Raw genomic sequence first — 19,980 nt, forward strand, 5'->3', positions numbered from 1 at the left:
GACCATAAGATAATAAACATTTCATAAATACATATCGTAGAACCTCCTCCTCCCTAACCTCCATCTCCTCTACCTCCACCCTCCTCTACACCTCTTCCACCTCCAGGGGCTGTCGGGTAGCCTAGTGGTTAAAGTGTCCACTCGCCACGCAGGTTCGATTCCCCAAATGGGTTCAATGTGTGAAGCCCATTTCTGGTGTCCCCAGCCCTGATATTGCTGGAATATTGCTAAAAGAAAACTTAAACACTACTCTCTCACTCACTCACTCTTTTAAAACAAAGGTGGTCGTGTGGACATCTGACAGAACAATAGTGACATATTGGACTCTCTCATAATTCAGCATTTCACCTTAAATATGTCACATACACAACAGGTCTTCAATGCGGAGAAATTGGCATTCCCTCGACACGATATGAACCCTGGACCTCAGCCAGCATCTTCTCGTATCTAGGATGGTGCAACTCGGACTCCATTGGACCTGATTGTATACAGTGCTATAGAGCTGTAGGTATCAGTGTAATCAATATCCAATCAATACCCAACCAAAATTCAGAGTTTCAGCTTTGATATCTGATGTTGATTAAACGTCGACATTTCCACATCATTTCAACTTTCAAATCCAGCGAAAAAGGAATGTCATTTCAACACTGAATTTGACATTGATTCAACACTATTGTGCTTTCTTGGAGTTGCTGAATCAAGCACTGGTGTGTCTGACCCAGTCTCTAGTTTGCCATGCGTCATTATATAGCTGGATAGTGCATAGTGCATAGTGCATAGTGCATTGTGCATAAAACAACAAAGACAATCCAGGTCTCCATCGGTGTATTCCCATATATGCAGTAAGAATCAGGTCAGACGTTCAGACAGCCTTATCATGCATGATCTGGGCAGATAGAATGTAATCTCCAGATAACACTCATATCTGACAACCACACCAATGTCAGGTGGGTCCCACTGCGCAGTACGGGAGAATACGACTGGTCAAATTTTCAGCTGCTTTGGAAAGAAGGTAATGTACACAGGGTAACTACGGAATATTTAAGGGACATTCTCGCATTCTCGTAGTCTCGCACTTTGGGCATATTTGACTTGTTTCCAAAGGTTGAGATCGCAATGATGTCCTTTACAGTATGCCATAGGTGACCCAATACACTGTTTCTACAAAAATTATCTTGATCTAAATATGTGCAAAACTTACTGTGCGTTAAAGCAAAGGGTCATTTGTTTTGTTTCTTTGATATTTCCTCTGTTATTTTAACCTTTACCTAAATTCGAATCGTTAGGCAGTAACTATTGTTATTATCGTCAAACAAATTCAATCCATTGTATAATTTTGTTCTCCAGGACGCACTCTGCACAAAGCGATCTCAGTGCTAAGACTATGGTAAGCCTATGTTAGAGTATGGGAGTTACGGTCATCTTAGTGCTAAGATCGCTTTGTGCAAGTGGGCCCAGGACAAAGTAGTTGTTTATATTACTTCGGAGGGTGTGATATATATTTTAAACAATATCTGTTTCCATAGAAATGCATATTATCGGCTCTTGATGTCACTTCCGGTGTCATGTTGGTGTCTATGACATCACTTTCAGTATTGATGACTAAGTCCATGTAAGTTATTCAGAATTATTTCTCTCAAGTGACGGTGTAGTCATGATGATATCACTGCTGACGTCACTGTTGGTGGTGGGCGTGTCGGCAAGTTCGCCAGGAGTGGAATTTGTGGGCGTGGGGTACAACCTGCTGACAGCCAACCCCGACGGAGGGGACAGCACCCTGGGGGGAGTCGACCCGGGGCTTCTCTACACACGGAAGGTATCTGACAGACAGACAAAAATTTATCAGCCTCTCAGAAATATATGTAAGATAAACCGTATACAATCATACATGGGAGAATTACGAGAGGACGTATATACATGGATTAACAAATAAAATAGAATTAGAAAATGTGTTTTCTCCGATATAGCTTAAAACCGTTTTTAGCAAAAGTAAACAAAACACACTGGAATTGTTGAAATATTAAACGAAACTTTTCGATATCGGATTTATCTGAACAATCTGGAACACATTAAACAAACACATTAATTAAACAGGTGTTCACTCAAATCGTTATATAAAAACTGGGGCTCCTGTACACACGCAAGGTATTCAACATCGCCCCTGGCAACAACCCTCCGGAAGTGGTGGTGGAGAAGCGACACAGTTGCGTGCACATCCAGGAGAATCACGTGTTCTACGGCAGCAAATCTTACCAGGATAAACTAGGTCTAGACGTTAAGTCTTCTGGTAGGTGAACGTCTTGCTCCAGTTAATCATCCCTATTTACATACATATGCATTAATACGTTTATTAGGGCAATCATTGGACTTCATGTAAGTCTGAACTATGTGTAATAGTATCTCTTAAACAGCACATTAGGCAATGAACTGGTCACGGCTAAGGCCCCTGATCAGGAAATCTGGGACATCCAGGACTGGTCTAGGCTGCGACCTCTCACCGGGAAGTGTGTGACATCCAGGACAGGACAACACTCCAACCTCTGATCAGGAGGCCTGGGAGATCTAAGACTTGACAAGACTCCAACCTCTGATCAGTAGGCCTGGGAAATCTAAGACTGGACAAGACTCCGATCTCTGATCAGGAGGCCAGGGGGATCTAAGACTGGACAAGACTCCCATCTCTGATCAGGAGGCCAGGGGGATCTAAGACTGGACAAGACTCCCATCTCTGATCAGGTAATCTGGAAGATCTAAGACTGGACAAGACTCCGATCTCTGATCAGGAAATATGTGAGTTCTAACACTAGGACCCCGAACCCTGATCAGGAAGTATGGGAGATCTAAGACTGGACAAGACTCAGACCCCTGATCAGTAAGCCTGACAAATATTGTCTCCAATAAGAATCACAGTCCCTGTCGTCAGTTCAACATACATATATGATCAGGTAACAGAATGTGATGCCAACGATTATGTTTCAGGTGGAGTGAATGCCGCTGTGGCTAAGTTCGCCTTCAGTCTCAGTGGACGTAAGTTTCCCTTCAGGGATGTCATGATGTCAGTAGATTTCATGTTGTTCTAACACGAGTGAGTTGTGTTTGACGCCGCGTTTAACAGTATTCCAGTTCTATCACAACGTATCAGCTGAATGTGTGAGGAAAGCCCGAAGTGATGCAGGTCTCAGACGTTTACCTCTTCGGTGAAACCCACGAGCACGGGTATGGTGCTGACAAACCTAGAAACATAATCGTGCGAACCGGGATTCGAACCTACAATCACAGGTTTCTGGCAAACCCAAGGGAGCCTTAAACGACTGTGCTACCCGTGCCCCCGTCCTTAAATGAAATGTGCAATCCATTTTTGCGCTTTGCATGAACAACATTGCCTTTTATAGCTCCGTTGACCCAAATGAGTGAGTAGGACTTTACGCCACGTATTAATATAACCACATTATGGCGAAAGACACCGCAAATAGGCCTCTATTAAAATGACCTTGTATGGAATATCACGTGAAGTAAACGACCAGATGCTGTTTCTGTAGTGTGGACCACAATCTGTCAACAGAATGAACTAATCGTAATATGTTGTCCCTTACGTTAACCAATCATAGATGTTGTCAGTTAACGTTAACCAATCATATATGTTGTCAGGTTACCAGCATGCACGAGAGGAGACCAATCAGAAGCACGAGGTGTTCCTGGACAACCAGAACGTTTGTAACCTCGGCCGGGCGAGATACGCAGATGAGCTGGTGCAATCCTTGGGCTTTTCCGTCAGTAGGAACTTTGCTGCTGCCGGTTGTCGACTGCCGTCTGTGTACAATGAGACTAAATACATGTCCTTCATAGACCAGTGGGGCACGGTAAGTCTGTCGTCTGTGTACAATCAGACAATATACATGCTTTCATAGATGAGTGGGTTACGGTAAGTCTGTCGTCTGTGTACAATCAGACAATATACATGTCCTTCATAGACGAGTGGGGCACGGTAAATCTGTCGTCTGTGTACAGTGAGATTAAATACATGGCCTTCATAGACCAGTGGGGCACGGTAAGTCTGTCGTCTATGTACAGTGAGACTAAATACATGTCTTTCATAGACGAGTGGGGGACGGTAAGTCTGTCGTCTGTGTACATTGAGACTAAATACATGGCCTTCATAGACGAGTGGGGCACGAGGGTATCAACTGGTTTAAGCATAGCATGCATTGAACTTTAACTCGTCCTAAGCTATATTTATTTTCAACACAGTAGCACTGCAGATCAGTACACTTGCTCCAGTGCTCCTCCACGTCAGTTACCCCTGATGTGTTAGATCCTGGTCTGTCAACCAGCCCTCCACTACAGTAGCCACTTCTTGGTCCCGGTTAAACCTCTGACCATGCAGGTGGTAGTCTTCAGGGTCCCGATATGGTGAAAAAGGTGTATGGGGTAGAAGCTGGTATCCCCATACCTGTGCCTTTGCAACATTGATATTAATATATGTGACACCTAAGCACAACAAACACGTGGATGTGTCAGGCTCATCACTTTCTGACCCGTGGGGGCACGGGTGGCCTAGTCGTCTAAGGCGCCGCGATTCGCTGTGCAGAGTTGCGTCCCTTGGGCACGCCAGAAACCTATGATTGTGGGGTCGAATCCCGGTTCGCCCCGATTATGTTCTGGAATACTGTTAAAAGCGGCGTTAAAAACCCAACTCACTCACTTTCCCCCCGTACGTGTCCTCGCATTTCAACAAATAGACACGCTTACCTTCTGTGTGTACAAACATTAAACCTCTGTTCGTGAGATGACCGCTTATATAAAACATATAAGATGTATACAGAAAACAATATTGAGGAAGAGAATATATGGATGCCAACTTCTTTATTATGAGGAACACTACAATCACCTGATGAAGGATTAAGCATATACTTGTGTTCCTCATGATATAGAAGTTGACATCCATATATTCTCTTCCTTATGTGTATCACCTCTAAATGCCTTTTAAAGACCTGTTTAGGCTCATAGTTTTAGTTTTTAAAAATATATGCTTTACAGTGCAGCTGTAGCTAAAAAAGTAACTAGTGTTCATATATGTTTCTTCAGCACGTGACGATGGAGGTGGAGCTCGGAAGTAAGCAGATCAAGAGGTACAAGAGCACTCTCAGTCAGTTTGTCGAGCATGTCAGGAAGCAGGTGAGGCAGTAGGTGACATGGGGCGATGTAACGTTACATTACAGAATTAAAGCCAAATCGTTGTACTGCACTGTACTGAACATTGTTGAGTCAGTTGAGTTTAACGCTGCTTTGAGCAGTATATCCGTTATAGCTTGTCAGCTTGGAGTGGGAGAAAAAAAACAAAATAAATCTGCTTGATCGTTCACCACGAACATGGCCATAGTGGTCACTGATTAAACAACATATTCAAGGAGAATCTGGTGCTCGAAATCACGATCATTGGTTCCTGATCCATCTAAGGGACGCAACTTGATCAGATGTCCCCAATTAGCAAACATGAAGGACTATGGACTGAGGGTAATGAATTATCGAGGTTTTGACTAACTGCAGGCTTCTTCAAGATTCGAGACGCTTTCGGGACAATCTTATCATTACGAGGATACAGATTCCTGTGATCACAAGGTTTTATCTATATTAGTGCAATAATTTGCAAAGCAATTTCAAATTGTAATATTGACCTTTTTTTCGTATAAACATACGAAAACCCGTATATGTGATATGGAAAGAGGTAATTTCATATACTTTTCAGAAATAGTATTAACTTGTAACAGTTTTACCTTTAAATCCTCTTTAAGTTCATAGGAAGGATTCAGCGTGTCAAAATGGACCATTGTAAACTGCAAAATATTTCTGCGTGAAAGTAGTGATACAATGTCATGGAGAAAGACCTCTTTGCAATGCCCACGAGCTATTTAATAATCGTGAGCAATTACACTGCCTATATAAAAACCCATCTTGCACATTTTACATTTAATAAGTTCTGTTTGATCCATGGATCAAAAACGTAATGCCACGACTCAATGTTATCAATCGAAACATTGTCATCGGAAGCCTGGGGGCTGGGGAGTCTCTGCAGTCACATGTCATCTCAACGCTCACCAGAGCCCCATTTCTCGTCTTACTGGATAGATATGGGCAAACCAATGCCACGCGCGATCGGCCCTGAAGCGGTAGATCTCGAATCACCACTGCCGCCGAGGAACACCAGTGTTCTTCATTTGCGTAACGTGACTGTCGCAGCAACTGAAACCTCATGTGGAGGAGTATCTAGTTTCAGTCGGCTCATCCGTAATCATTTGTGAGAGGGTGGTTTTCGAGCCAGAAGACGCTATTTCTGCCCAGTGCTGAGATGGCTATATCGACGAATCGATGGTGCAAATACGTTCGTAAGATATTGCCAGGAAGCACTCTGCAAGGTACACGGTAGACGATGAACAGAATGAGAACGTTACAATTCTCCCATGGCCTTCCAAAGCGCAAGAATTTAACCCCAATGAACATATGTGGGATGACCTTGATAGATAGGTACGTCAGCGTCAACCGCCACCCCAGACGCTTCAGCAACGCTACACGTATTGCAGGGCTGATGGGCAAGGAATCCACAAGCTCGCACCCAAAGACTTCTCAAATTCATGCCGACAAGACGCAGAAGAGTTTTGGGGGCACATGGTGGTCACAGTAGGTACTGAGAACAACGCCCAAATGTAAACTGACGTCTTCACTGATTGAACTTATAATCATTTATTTATGATTTCTGACATTCCTTTTTTATCATTGTGCAATTTGGCTGCAAATAATATTGAATTTAATGGTTCATTCTACCAATGATCGTGAATTCGAGCACCAGATTCTCCTTGAATATGTTGTAAAATGTATGAAAATCCACAAACACGGGATTTTTTGGGAGTGTTTATTTTATTTATTAAACGGTTTGGATGCAAGTTAGCACAACCTAGATAGCCGTCTCCCATTATTCACATTTAATACAATATATGACAGAAAGGAAAGAAGAGAAATAGAGAAAAGTATGTACATTAGCCAACTCGAACCTTTTTGTACTCGTTATATATGTATGTATTGCTGTCAGTTTCTGTAACACGTGTATATGTGGTCTACCGAACCCCAATAACGTTCCTGTATGGCTCCGTCAACCCACATCGATACTAAAACACCAGACCCGTAAAGATACAGGGTAAAATAGGAATTCAGCAACCCATGCTTGCCATAAAAGACTTGTAAGAGGCGACTATTGGGATCGGGTGGTCAGGCTCGCTCGCTCGGTTGAGCATCCAAATTTTGTGGATCGATATATTCCATAAACATGTAGCTGGGATATTTCTTCGGCGTTTAACAGCAAAGAAACTAATACCCCAAAGGTTCCCACAGGTTCTTCATATTTTCAGGGAGGGGCTGATATCTCCCTGGGAGGATCCTACATGGGGTACGGGGCCTCCCTTGCTGTCAACTTTGAGAAGTTCAAAGGCAGCGACAGCTACAAGCTGCAATTTGGGGACTTCCAGTACACGCTCGAGGCAGGGACTCCGGAACTTCCAGAACCCATCGGGGTCAAAATCGTTACCATAGACACGGCCTTCAACTCTAAATACTGGCAGAAAATGGATGACTTCATGAGTGGCCATCAGTGTGGGGACGGCTTGGACACGATGGCACTCAGTAGACGTCAAGCTAACGTCGCCAAGGCGCTGCAAGGTTATGCTGCTTACAAAATGGCACAGGGACCAACGGGCAAGTCTTTCAAAATCCAATCAAATCGCCTGACGTTTATGATTCTGTTTTTTACATAAGGTCATTAAGTCCTGGGTGAGTGTTCTTTGTGTTTTAACACATGACAAAGACCGTTTTGTAACATACGTCACGTCACGTCACGTCACGTCACGTCACGTCACGTCACGTCACTCACGTCACGTCATATCATGTCATGTCATGGCAAGTCACGTTACGTTACGTTATGTTTATGAAAAAATTATTTGTCCCAGAAAATGCTTGAAAACGATAATAATGCTTCAGACCAACAAAAGAAATTGTCACCATCCTTTTAAGCCTCCATATATGAAATGTTTAAGTCAAGTCTTAATAAATGTTTAATTTGACGTAACACGATATACGGCTTTTCCATTGGACGAGAGGTCGGTCACATGACCGCGAAATTGACGTTCATGAGTGTTTGAACGACACAATTTGACGTTCATACGTTTTTCACGAGACCGTGTTCTTGAAATGACGTAAACAGTGACGGACTACTTCCACATTCCTTGAGAAACCCCTGGGAATTCCCTAGCACGAAAACATGTATAAGCGTTCTTTCTGATCATTTAGAACCTTTATTCTTGGTCTCAGCGTTTCAGTATACATAGGAAAATGTCAGAGAGCGTGACTGCATGATTGTTCACGAATATCCTCGCTACGGCCCATCCTAATGAACAAACGAAGAAATGCACATTCGTATTATCGACTCGATCCGTGCCTAGGCTGACATTGACCGTCTCCAGCAATCTATGAATTTACGTTTGTGTCTGTTTGACGCATCTTTATTCACCTTTCAATGATCGGCCAGTTGATCAATGATGACTAACACATGTAACCACCACAGGTTAATTAACAACTTCGGAAATCTCTCCCGTCACGTTTATCGTGTCGGCCATTTTGACGTCTTGTACTTGATGTAAATGTATTACGACGCGCTGTCATTGTGACTGACTTACTGACGTAGTTCTTTACAGACCTTTCTCATCTAATGAGGATATGATTTGAACACATGTGCTGAGTAAGATGTTTCTGAAGAGCAAGGTGTGCATCCATACGCCCATGTCACCTCTCTTTTTGAGGAACTATTTTACTCTGTGATACAGCTGGTTGTTGTATGGCTGTCAGTGTAAACATGAAGTCACACGTACTAAATAAAATTGTGTTTAGATCTTGGTCTACATCCTTTGAGGTAAGAAATTGTTATAAAAAATGATAAGAATTGACTTTCACTTTGTGTGAGTTCATTGGCGTATGAACCTTCACAAACTCCGACGTTCATACAGTTTGGCCCTCACTCTATGAAGGTTCATACTCCAATGAACTCACACAAAGTGAAGGTCAATTCTTAAATGACATCGTCGAGAATAACAATCGAGTTTGGGTGGGTTTCATTGCTTTTTGTAATACTCAAAGAATATCGAGGCGGGGGACACCAATACTGGACTCAACTCTTTGTACCCATGAGAGGAATGGAATCCGGGCTTTTAACCACTCGGCTTCCCCAACGCCCCTCATATTTTATAGAGCAGCAGCCATTTGGCCATAAATACACATGGACGACCGATCACTTGTTTCCTTATGGGCTCAGAATATGGCAAACTTGTTTGATAGAAGTTTTCTCTTACATATCTCAATGTTAATTCCAATGTTAATTCCTAGTTTGTCTGTATTTGAGTAGTATTTTGAATTTTTTAAAACGTGGATTATTTTATCAGCTTAGGTACTGACATGCAGTCTATATGTTCTGAAACTTATAGAAGATCTCCAGTGGTAAAGTGAACCTCAAGGTACCTACATTCCAAAGGACATGAGATTTGATATTCTTTTATTAGCTGATGTAATATACTATTGATTATCTGGAGTGACTGACTTTCATCAGACCCCCAACTGATAATCCCTGTGACGTGGCCCCAGGGTACATACGGGCTGATGAAGGCGAAGACTGGATGCCCTGGGGGACGGGTCACGTGGCACGAGGGGTGGAGGTACGAGGACTTCGAGGACGTCATGACTCACAACCACGTGTCTGGACAGCTTCACCTGGCGGGTAGGGGAGATAACTCATTACACTCGTGATAGGGTCCATAAATGTCTGTAAGGCTTGTAAAATGATGAGTGCTGTGTTGGACAGGTTTTAACAGGAAGTGATTAGAGTTACCGCCCCTGGTTGTTTACAAACATGACTTGATCGATAAGACTTGATCGTTAGAGGTTTCGGGATGCCTCTACCAATTCAAGAGCATCAAGAGGGCGATTCGAGGCCTTTTTTTCGACTTATGAATATAACCTTCCTGTGCACAATTACAGGGAGCATTTCCATTGCTAAAAAAGTAGTGGTAGACTGCCTGATGATGTTGAAATGCATCTAGAAGCTTTTTTCAGCTTACCTGTTTTCCTAAAGGGTCATTTGGAAACAACATACGCTTCGACTTCTGCATGAAGGGGGATGTGAAGTCTACCGAGTTCGACATGATGTGGCCGGCAGGGGACTACTGCGTCATGAAATATGGAACCTGTCCTTCTGGTGAGTCTACTCATCAGGTGAGTCTGTCCTTCTGGTGAGTCTACTCATCAGGTGAGTCTGTCCTTCTGGTGAGTCTACTCATCAGGTGAGTCTGTCCTTCTAGTAGTCTACTCATCAGGTGAGTCTGTCCTTCTGGTGAGTCTACTCATCAGGTGAGTCTATCCTTCTAGTAGTCTACTCATCAGGTGAGTCTGTCCTTCTGGTGATTCTACTCATCAGTGGAGTCTGCCCGTCAGGTACATCGGCCTTCATGTAAATGCCTTTTCATGTTAGTCTGTCCAAGTTGTGTCTGTCCTCCAAATGAGCCTATGAAGTAGGTGCATCTGCCCACCATGTAAGTCTGTCCACCAGGATATTCTGTCCACCATGTAAGTCTGTCCACCAGGATATTCTGTCCATCAGGTGAGTCTGTCCACCAGGATATTCTGTCAATCTGGTGAGTCTGTCCACCAGGATATTCTGCCCACCATGTAAGTCTGTCCACAAGGCTATTCTGTCCATCAGGTGAGTCTTTCCACCAGGGTCCACTTGTACAAAGCGATCTTAGCGCTACAATTATTGTAAATCCTTAAGATCGCGATCTTAGGCTTACGCTTCAATCGCCATCCACTTGCACGAAGCGATTGTAGGCTAAGATCATTGTAAGCTACAATCGAAACTTACAATGGGTCCGGACCAATCTTAAGTACCTAAGATCGTTGTAGTCCCTGACAAAATGTTGTGCAAGACAGGGCTTGTTTCACATTAATAATCTGCTTTACTTTAAAACATTGCCTCTTTATTTTGTTAAACTTTATGACTCGAATCGACACTTCAACAACACGAAGAACGCACCACAGATTTAACGTCAGAAATATCGTGACTTGCGATAGTGAACCACATAACTATCGAGTCGATGGCTAAAAGTACTATTCCCATCCGACTCAATGCTGTAGGAAGTGTGAAACAACATACCTTATTAAGGGAAAGATAAAACCTAAGTCGCGATTTGTAACGTCCGTGACCTTTTTGATAAATCAAGGGCAGCTAATCATTGTTTATACTCTAGATGGGAGTGGTTTCCCCTTGTATAAGTATCGTAGAATCTACCTTGCCCAGTGTATTAATGTTGTGGAACCGCCGAGCTCCCCCTGTATCACTTTTGGGTCACATTCGTGTCAGTTATTTTGTCTTTAGTTTATAATTACATTAATCTGCAAGTAAACACAAGTTGAAGTGCCAAATCATACGTGTAAATCTAAAATCGAGCGGGACGGGCATGAGCGGTTGTAATATCTGAATTTATAAACAAAAATACGAATATTCATCAAACAAGCAAATACTCATGAGACTTTTGAAATTTGTGTAAAATATCCCATAAATAGCAAAAGTAAAATTCACACTTTAAAAAAAAAAAAATGAATACCCATTGAATATATATTAAACAACTGCTTTCTTGAAACATTATTCATTATTCTTATTTCCCGTCCATGCATTCTTGAAATCTCTCGTCTTACTGTGTTTTGAAAAAGTAGGCATATAGCGTCGAAACTAAAACATGAAGGATATACATATATTAAGGATTTTACGAAAAACTCCCCCAAGTAGATTACGACAATACAGTTACCTGTCATGTTATTAGGACATATTATTATTTTCTAATTTTATTTTCATAATAAGTATGCCACTAAATCCAGAGCCAATTCTACTAATGTATTTATTTGTATTTGAATGTATGTATTCGTATTTCAATACTTTCAATAAAACATGAGTAGGTATTCTCTAGTTACAATATCAAACAATTCCTAAATCACGACAGTATTATAGCCGAAAAAACATATGCCATCATTCCAGTAATAGTTTCCTTCAAATAATTGGGACCGTTCAACTGTGCAAAGTGCGATGGAGGGAGGTTCGTGTTGTATGTCGTAACCGGTTCCACACGTTGTATGCGCAGCAAGATTTGCGAGTTTGCAGTCAACCGTAGACAGGAGTCAAGTTTAAGATATTTGTAACTCCACCATTGAAGATTTTAATCTTAGTTAAGATTGCGGTCTAACAATCGCGTTAAGATCCGTTTGTGCAAGTGGAATAGGACAATTGTATGGTAATTGTAAAGTTGATTGTAGGCGCCTAAGATCGCTTGTAACTAAGATTGTTCTGTGCAAGTTGGCCCAGGAGTGTCTGTCCATCATGTGAGCCTACCCGTCAGGTGAGTGTGTCCATCAGGTGAGTGTGTCTACCAGGAGAGTCTACCCGTCGGGTGAGTGTGTCCATCAGGTGAGTCTGTCTACCAGGAGAGTCCACCCGTCGGGTGAGTCTGTCCACCAGGAGAGTCTACCAGTCAGGTGATGTTCCACTTGGTCATGAGCTCATAACATCGTTATAATGTTGATAGATATAGTGATACATTTAAGTGAGTGAGTGAGTGTGGTTTTACGCCGCTTTTAGCAATATCCCAGCAATATCACGGCGGGGGACACCAGAAATGGGCTTCACGCTTTGTACCCATGTCGGGAATCGAACCTGGGTCTTCGGCGTGACGAGCGAACGCTTAAACCACTAGGCTACCCGTCCGCCCTTGATACATTTAAAGGCGAAAACATGGTAAGCTTACTAGGAGAACAACCAGGGCAGTAGGCAGCGTTACCTACTCTCTATAGGAGTCCTATCATCATGTTGCACGGCTAGTCAGATGATTATACTCCCCAGTGTATTTGTTCAGATTTCCAGGAAGGGTGGATCTATTGGAACGACGAACGCCATAACAACAAAAACATGGCAGGTGGCGCCCTCCCTGACGGCGTCTACAACGACAACACGAGGATCGCCTACTGCTGCCGGTACTACTTTGTCTTCGGTTTCTGATCCTTGTCTCCCTCATCTTAGTCTTGTATTTTAACACAGGTCAGAATCTGAGATTTGTGACTATGAGTTGGTCAGCAGTGTAACAATGTGGTCCGTCGTGTCAGACTCCTGACCATCGAGTGTCGTACGAGGGGACTAAATAGATCGGATGTTCAGGCTCGCTGACTTGATAGCCTAAGGCTTTGCCCTGAATATCAATCATTGGTTTGCCCGGTTCTGACATGAATATTGCTGACATCAGATGACATTGAAAGATTTAGTTCTGTGGGTCACTCTCTGTAAGGCATATTCTTCTTGTTTTGGGCATGTCCATCACTTTCTGTTGCCGATTGGTTCAATGCGCCATTATGCTTAAGCCACGTTATTTATCTTCTTTGGGATTCCTTGCTCCCACCTCACCTCAAGTTTTGTACAATTTCCTTTGTATTTCCACCGTCTCAAGCATAATTATTTTTTTCACGAAATGTGTGAGACAATGTGTGTTTTTAATAAAGTCCTACGAACCCCCCTCGAGTATGCTCCACCACCACCACTACATGTGTTCGGCCCCCCTAAGGACTTGCCTTGTGTTATAATGATGATCATTTGTACACATGATAACATTTGAGTCAACAAATACAATTTTCATCATGGATCCGACAATTGGCCCACATCTCGACTGATTTCTCTTCAGAGACGACGGGCTGCCAATCCACGAGATCGCTCTCCCCTCCAGCAAGCCTTTCTTCCTTCTCAAGTACAACCGAGGGTGTCAGCGGGTCACTGGTATGAGCCTGACGGAGGAATACGTACAAACCGACACTGAGGACATCTGGGGTGACGACTCACTCGGAGGATCACATCCGTACATCGACGGTGGCAAAAATCCAAGGATGCACTACTGCTACTATGCACCGAAAGCAAAAGTTTCACTGATTGGATAAAATTTATCACATGGAGTCGTTTACGTTTTTAAAGTATATAGTTATCACGCGAGTGTGTTTGGGGATGGTAAATATCCTGTATTAGGAATAAACATTGTATTTACCCGGCCTTGGCGAGCATAATACAAAGTGTTTATTCCTAACATAGGGAATTTACCATCCCAAAACACACAAGCGTGATGACCACTTTATCATATAATGTCATTCTCCAATTCTGTGCTCGAAAATATCTTCCCATCTCTCAGAAACATTACCTAAACATTGCAAGTTTTTCTTGAATGTGCGCATTAATATATATTACGTCAGAAGCTAAGTTATGTGTCAGTTGGACAGTAACAGTTGCCAATATAGTTCCAACTGAAACCTATTTCTTATGCAGTGGCGTAACTATATATATACAACACAATAATTGTCTACACAAACTGTTTTTACTTTCGCGGCAATCCATCGGTCTGTCCGAAAGAGTAACTGCCCTTTATCAAAGGGAAGCTACTCTAACCATAGTCTATGAAACGTCACCGACACAGTCAGACGTTGTTGACAGTCGGCCTCTCCTGTTATAACGTTACGAAGTATAGTATGATGTACACACAGCCACAAAACGAAACAAGGCTAAAACTCGAACATATTTCGGTCAAATCCCACTGTTTTAATTTGTTGAAAAGGTTCCAATCTGCAAAGGTATATGGAAAGTGATCCCTCTTGGCTCGCAAAATTGTTTTGCACTTGTTATCTCCAAAGTTGCCAAAACGTTCTACATCACAGTTAGACACTGATTTTCAGAATATATGAATTTTCTTTTGATAATGATAGCAATTATCTAGTTTCTCCAGATTCCTGATGGTTAATTCTTAATCGATCGCCGAAGGACAAGGGCGATGACATGTTTGTATATAAACAGTGACAGTAGTCCCGACCTTTGATATTTGCATCTCCATCTGCATATGATCCCAACGGATATCCGTTTGCTATATCCTGCCGAGAAGGTCGGAGAAACATACCCATTATATAATAAAGAACATTATCTTTTTGTGTGTAATTACCAGTAACGTTATACAAAAGAGATTCCGACATGAAATACCAGGTGATCATTTTTGATCTCGAAAATAGTTCCGTTACAGAATTTCTGCAAAGACGATCACTCTCACGCCACGCGCCACAAGTAAATTTGCATATCACGGGATCGGACTCTCTTCATTGGTTTTATACAAACGCTCTACTTCTAAAAATAAGGCCAGTCTGGTCTAATGGCAGCCTTTGAGTGCTAATTACAGACCGATTTGCATAATTATAAAGATGTGCTACTTCAACAAGGAGAAGCACGGTATGCCTTTACACATCAAAGTAGCCGTACCGCTAGCTATGCAAAAGAGTTCGGTGACTGCTGGTGGAAGAAGGCATAAACACACAAACTGGGATGCGATGACATGCATCAAATCAAATCAGCGAGCCTGACCACCCGATCCCGTTACAAGCATAGTCGCCTTTTACAGCAAGCATGGGCAGCTGAAGACCTATTATAACCCGGATTTCCATGGGTATCAGTGTAAAAAAGGAGGGTTATTTTTTTCAATGTACAGTAAAGTACGGTTATAACGAACTCAAGGGGACTACTAATTTTAGTTCGCTATAACCGTAGTTCGTTATAAGCATATATACAGCATGGCTACAGCAAATAGTCGGGACCAAAAAAGTAAGTTCGTTATTTCCGTCAGTTCGTTATAAGCGTGTTCGTTATAACCGTAGTTTACTGTATAGACTTTTTAAAAAAAAGAAACAGTCTAATGGACTGTATAAGATGTGACGATTCGTGCAGAGGCACTAGGTTGACTGCAATGGTTAGAGAGTGATCCAGACATGTTTGCTACAGTTTGCCAACCTATCTGATTCTGGGTGAGAGAAGGCCCCTCTTACCTTATGCTTGTCGTTAGAGTTAACTAACATGAATATTGGATGGTCAGATTCTGTCATCCTACCCAAAACGCGCGGGTTACTGCTGATGCTTTCCAAGCTGCCATGGTGGAAATACTTCTGCATGCACCGTTTACACAATATTACAGCACTGAAGACCAGGGCCATTAGGGATTAATTAAATCTAGTTTCACTGTGTAATTTTTATAATCATTACTTGACGTCACTCAGCGTGTAAATTGGGCTTAACACAATTTTGAACAGTTTTTCAGTCACGTGACACCATGGCAACATGGCTAGGAAGGAAAGCCAGAGGAAATGGAGGCATTATACTCATGCTACGACCATGGGTATGGTTCTGCCAAACTCTGAGTGAAAAACAGGATTCGAACGTACATCTTACTTAAAACATTCAATGAAACTACTTTAAATTTAAAAGCACAAAACTAGTCAGATAGCAGTATTTTGTAGTACTGAATGACAGCATATACAACACTATATGGGCTGGTCACTACACGAAATAAGATAGATATGAAAATGGAAGACCATTATTTGACTTTCACATGTGAGTGTGTGAGTGAATGAGTGAGTATGGTTTTACGCCGCTTTTAGCAATATTCCAGCAATATCATGCCGGGGGACACCAGAAATGGGCTTCACACATTGTACCCATGTCGGGAATCGAACCCGGGTCTTCAGCGTGACGACCGAATGCTTTAACCACTAGGCTACCCGACCGCCCCTGACTTTCATATGTATGGTGCAGTGATACTGCTTTGCAGTTTTCTTTGCTTGTCACCCTACATGTCACTGTGTACAATTGGTAGAAATAGCAATTTAGAAGAAAATCCACATATTAATCCCTATGATCATAATAAGAAAATCAGATGGTTGTAGGAATTTTGTACAAATCTTACATTTGAAAAATGTATAGATACAAGGAAGTGTCCTGTCTCCACGATAATCACTTCTGAGTCCATTTCTGACAGATGACACGTCATATTCTCAGTGTTGTATCGAATACCTCGACAGCCATACTGCATACACTTGTGTTGACATAACGCGATGCCAATGTTCGTGAAGCTTGCAGATTCTACCAGTTGGCATATCGACACTCTGAATAGCAAGCAAACTGTTAGGAGGTGATGCATGTTGATCACACACCTCTTAATGATATCGTTAAAAGAAGTATGTGAGCTACACCGAAAGCAATATTGCAACTTCGATGTGTGTTATCGTCTCTAGAAAGTGAGAAATGTTTTAAAGACAGCATAGTTGCTGCAATGAATTTAGCTGCTTTTGGAGGTTTTCTACGATCATTTGAATTATTTCACATTGCAAGTTCAGATATAATATTTTGTAAACATTATATGTCTACATTTGTTGAACAGTCCAAGAATGATGAGTACCGAAATTGTGCATTGATAGGCATAGGCTTATCCGATTCATTGGTATGTCTTAGGAATATGTGTTCAGAGCACTTAGTACTGTTAGTGGCAAATATGTTCTGAGTAAAGAAAGGGTCTTTGGTCCATTTTCGAAATGTCATATGAAACAATTTAATTTTTTATGATGAAATACGATAATCTACTTAAGCAAACATAAATATTGCCTAGGGTCCTATACCAGAAAGGGTGCACGGGTGGCCCAGTCGTCTAAGGCGTCCCGATTCGCTGTTCAGAGTTGCGTCCCTTGGGCACGCCAGAAACCTATGAAATGTGGGTTCGAATCCCGGTTCGCCCCGATTATGTTTTCTAAGTTTGTCAGCACCATACCCGTGCTCGTGGGTTTTACCGAAGTGGTAAACGTCTGAGACCTGCATCACTTCGGGCTTTCCTCCCACATTAAGCTGACAGGCCGCGATATAACTGGAATACTGTTAAAAGCGGCGTAAAACCCAACCCACTCACTCACTATAATCAAGGTTAAGCGCGTCGCACAAATACGACATATTTGGGTGTACAGTTTCCTTATGGTTCTAAAATAATTTAAATCAGAAGTGGTTGTTGTGATTTGAAACCTCTGGTCAATTAATGGATTTTGAAAGTAAGTTCTTGTTACAAACATGGTTAGTTTATTCGATAGGCTTGAACGCCCTTCTTAAATAATGATATCAAGCAATTTCTCCATCTAAACTATTAACCTGTTCTCTATTCTTCATAGTGGGTACCGTTGGCCGGTTCTGTGAAACTAATGGGTTTAAACACGTCGCCAGACAGGTAGCATGTTTCAGGCTCTGAGAAGTACATAGAAGAGCAGTTTTGATCCAAATAGCATGTACTCGCACACTCGACCGTCGTTGACACCGTAATACCCAAAGGCAGAGATGGGGGCTGAAAGTTAAGTATCATATGCATTAACCACAAAAACACCTATGAATGACATCCTTCGATTTACTGCTTAGTGTGGCAATGATGTTAGACGTGCAACTGGACAACGTATTTCATCTATGTATACCCACTATAGTTTGCTTGACTGAATGTAAATGACTCATTCAATGGACGTGACAGTACTTGAGATAAAGACCAATTACTTATCTATTGATCCCAATAATGATCTGTTGATACTAATCATTGGCGTACGGTGTTAGTCGAGCGAGGAATATAGAGCGCCACCCTCCAACATACATATTAGTTGTGTTGTGTAGTCAATAATATTCTTTAGAATACGTAAAAATCAATGTTGTATTGAACTAAGATCGAAAACACATTTAACAGAATGTTTTTTTTAATAAACTATTCTCACTGTATTTTCGGTGATAATATTTTCACTGATACTGCGCTTGACTCCACACACAAGTTGAATGTTCAAAGCGTTATCTAGTAAAGCGTGGTCTAGAGGTAGAGCGTCCCCCCGGAGAGCGTACATGTTGTTGCCCAGTTTGGCACACACACACACACACACACACACACACACACACACACACACACACACACACACACCCCCGCCTGCACTGCAGTATATAATTCTAATAATCTTGGACGCGGCGTTATACCCAATTCATCTCATCTCAAAGCGTTATCCTAGATCAGTGTACACTCCATCATCCTCAGCTCCCTGTGTAATAATACTGCATCACTGAAAATCATTGATGACACCAGAGGATTGGGTACGCATGTCCGGCCCAACCTTTTTTCCCCGCCATTCACAAAATTTGCAGGACACAAAATTTGCAGGACATAAGTATTTATTGCCTGAACGATTGAGACGATTGACCGGTTAGAAACCGGACAATCCAGTGACAGGATAGTGCATTTACTGATGTTGTTGAATTACGTCTAGTGCAGACATTCTGGTGCTCATAAGGAAAAAACCCGTTAAACACAGTGAAGGTGACTCAGCACAGATAGATGCTACTAAATCTATGATTAAACTCTGGGACTTTATAACTTTTTAACAATTAGTAATGTTACTCAATTGTTAAGACATAGACTACATATACCATCACATTTTATATTATGTTCAGGAACTACAACCTGTAAATTATCTTTTTCTACATTTACTTGAACCTAAGTTACGCCTTGGGCATATTGACAAGATAACCATCATCCATTTCTAACAAAACCCATTAATATCATATTATTCAATGTAATTAACATTCGATCGAGAACAGTTGATCTTAGGGAATTGATGATACATTCGATACACATAACAAGCTGGTGTATGCTATCATCGTCTTGATCATGTAGCAGCCAACTGAAAAAAGTTTTGAATTACATGGCTTCTATTTGTGCTCAATAGTCAGTATTTGTTGGAGAAATATCAATAAACATTCTTTTTTTCATTCTCCCATTATCAATTGTATCCATATCGATTGAGTCTTTAAACCGAAAATCATTTCAAGCAATTTTACCATTTTGTCTATTTCTTGTCGTCACTTAAGATCTGCAGAGAACTGAGGACCAATTGTTTGACAGGAATTTCTTAGCAGTTGACATGACAACGTAAACACAACAAGTGTGGAAAAGAACTTCTTCATTATACTGTCCTCGACTGGCTTGCTTGACAAGG

At 41.8% G+C, this 19,980-nt stretch overlaps 1 protein-coding gene across 1 annotated transcript; it reads left to right on the plus strand.

The window, feature by feature from the left end:
* The first annotated feature begins 1,644 nt into the window (after nt 1–1,644).
* On the plus strand, nt 1,645–14,073 carry LOC139458238 (uncharacterized). Its single transcript, XM_071239607.1, has 10 exons — nt 1,645–1,816; nt 2,146–2,287; nt 2,980–3,027; nt 3,649–3,860; nt 5,086–5,175; nt 7,401–7,743; nt 9,644–9,811; nt 10,166–10,288; nt 12,993–13,110; nt 13,809–14,073. Exons 1-10 carry the CDS (start codon nt 1,655–1,657, stop codon nt 14,056–14,058), a joined length of 1,656 nt encoding a protein of 551 aa, XP_071095708.1. The 5' UTR covers nt 1,645–1,654; the 3' UTR covers nt 14,059–14,073.
* Nucleotides 14,074–19,980: the final 5,907 nt, after the last annotated feature.

The sequence above is a fragment of the Haliotis cracherodii genome, unplaced genomic scaffold (assembly GCF_022045235.1).
Source record: "Haliotis cracherodii isolate W230 unplaced genomic scaffold, xgHalCrac1.p SCAF_12, whole genome shotgun sequence".
In the NCBI taxonomy this organism is placed as follows: domain Eukaryota; kingdom Metazoa; phylum Mollusca; class Gastropoda; order Lepetellida; family Haliotidae; genus Haliotis; species Haliotis cracherodii.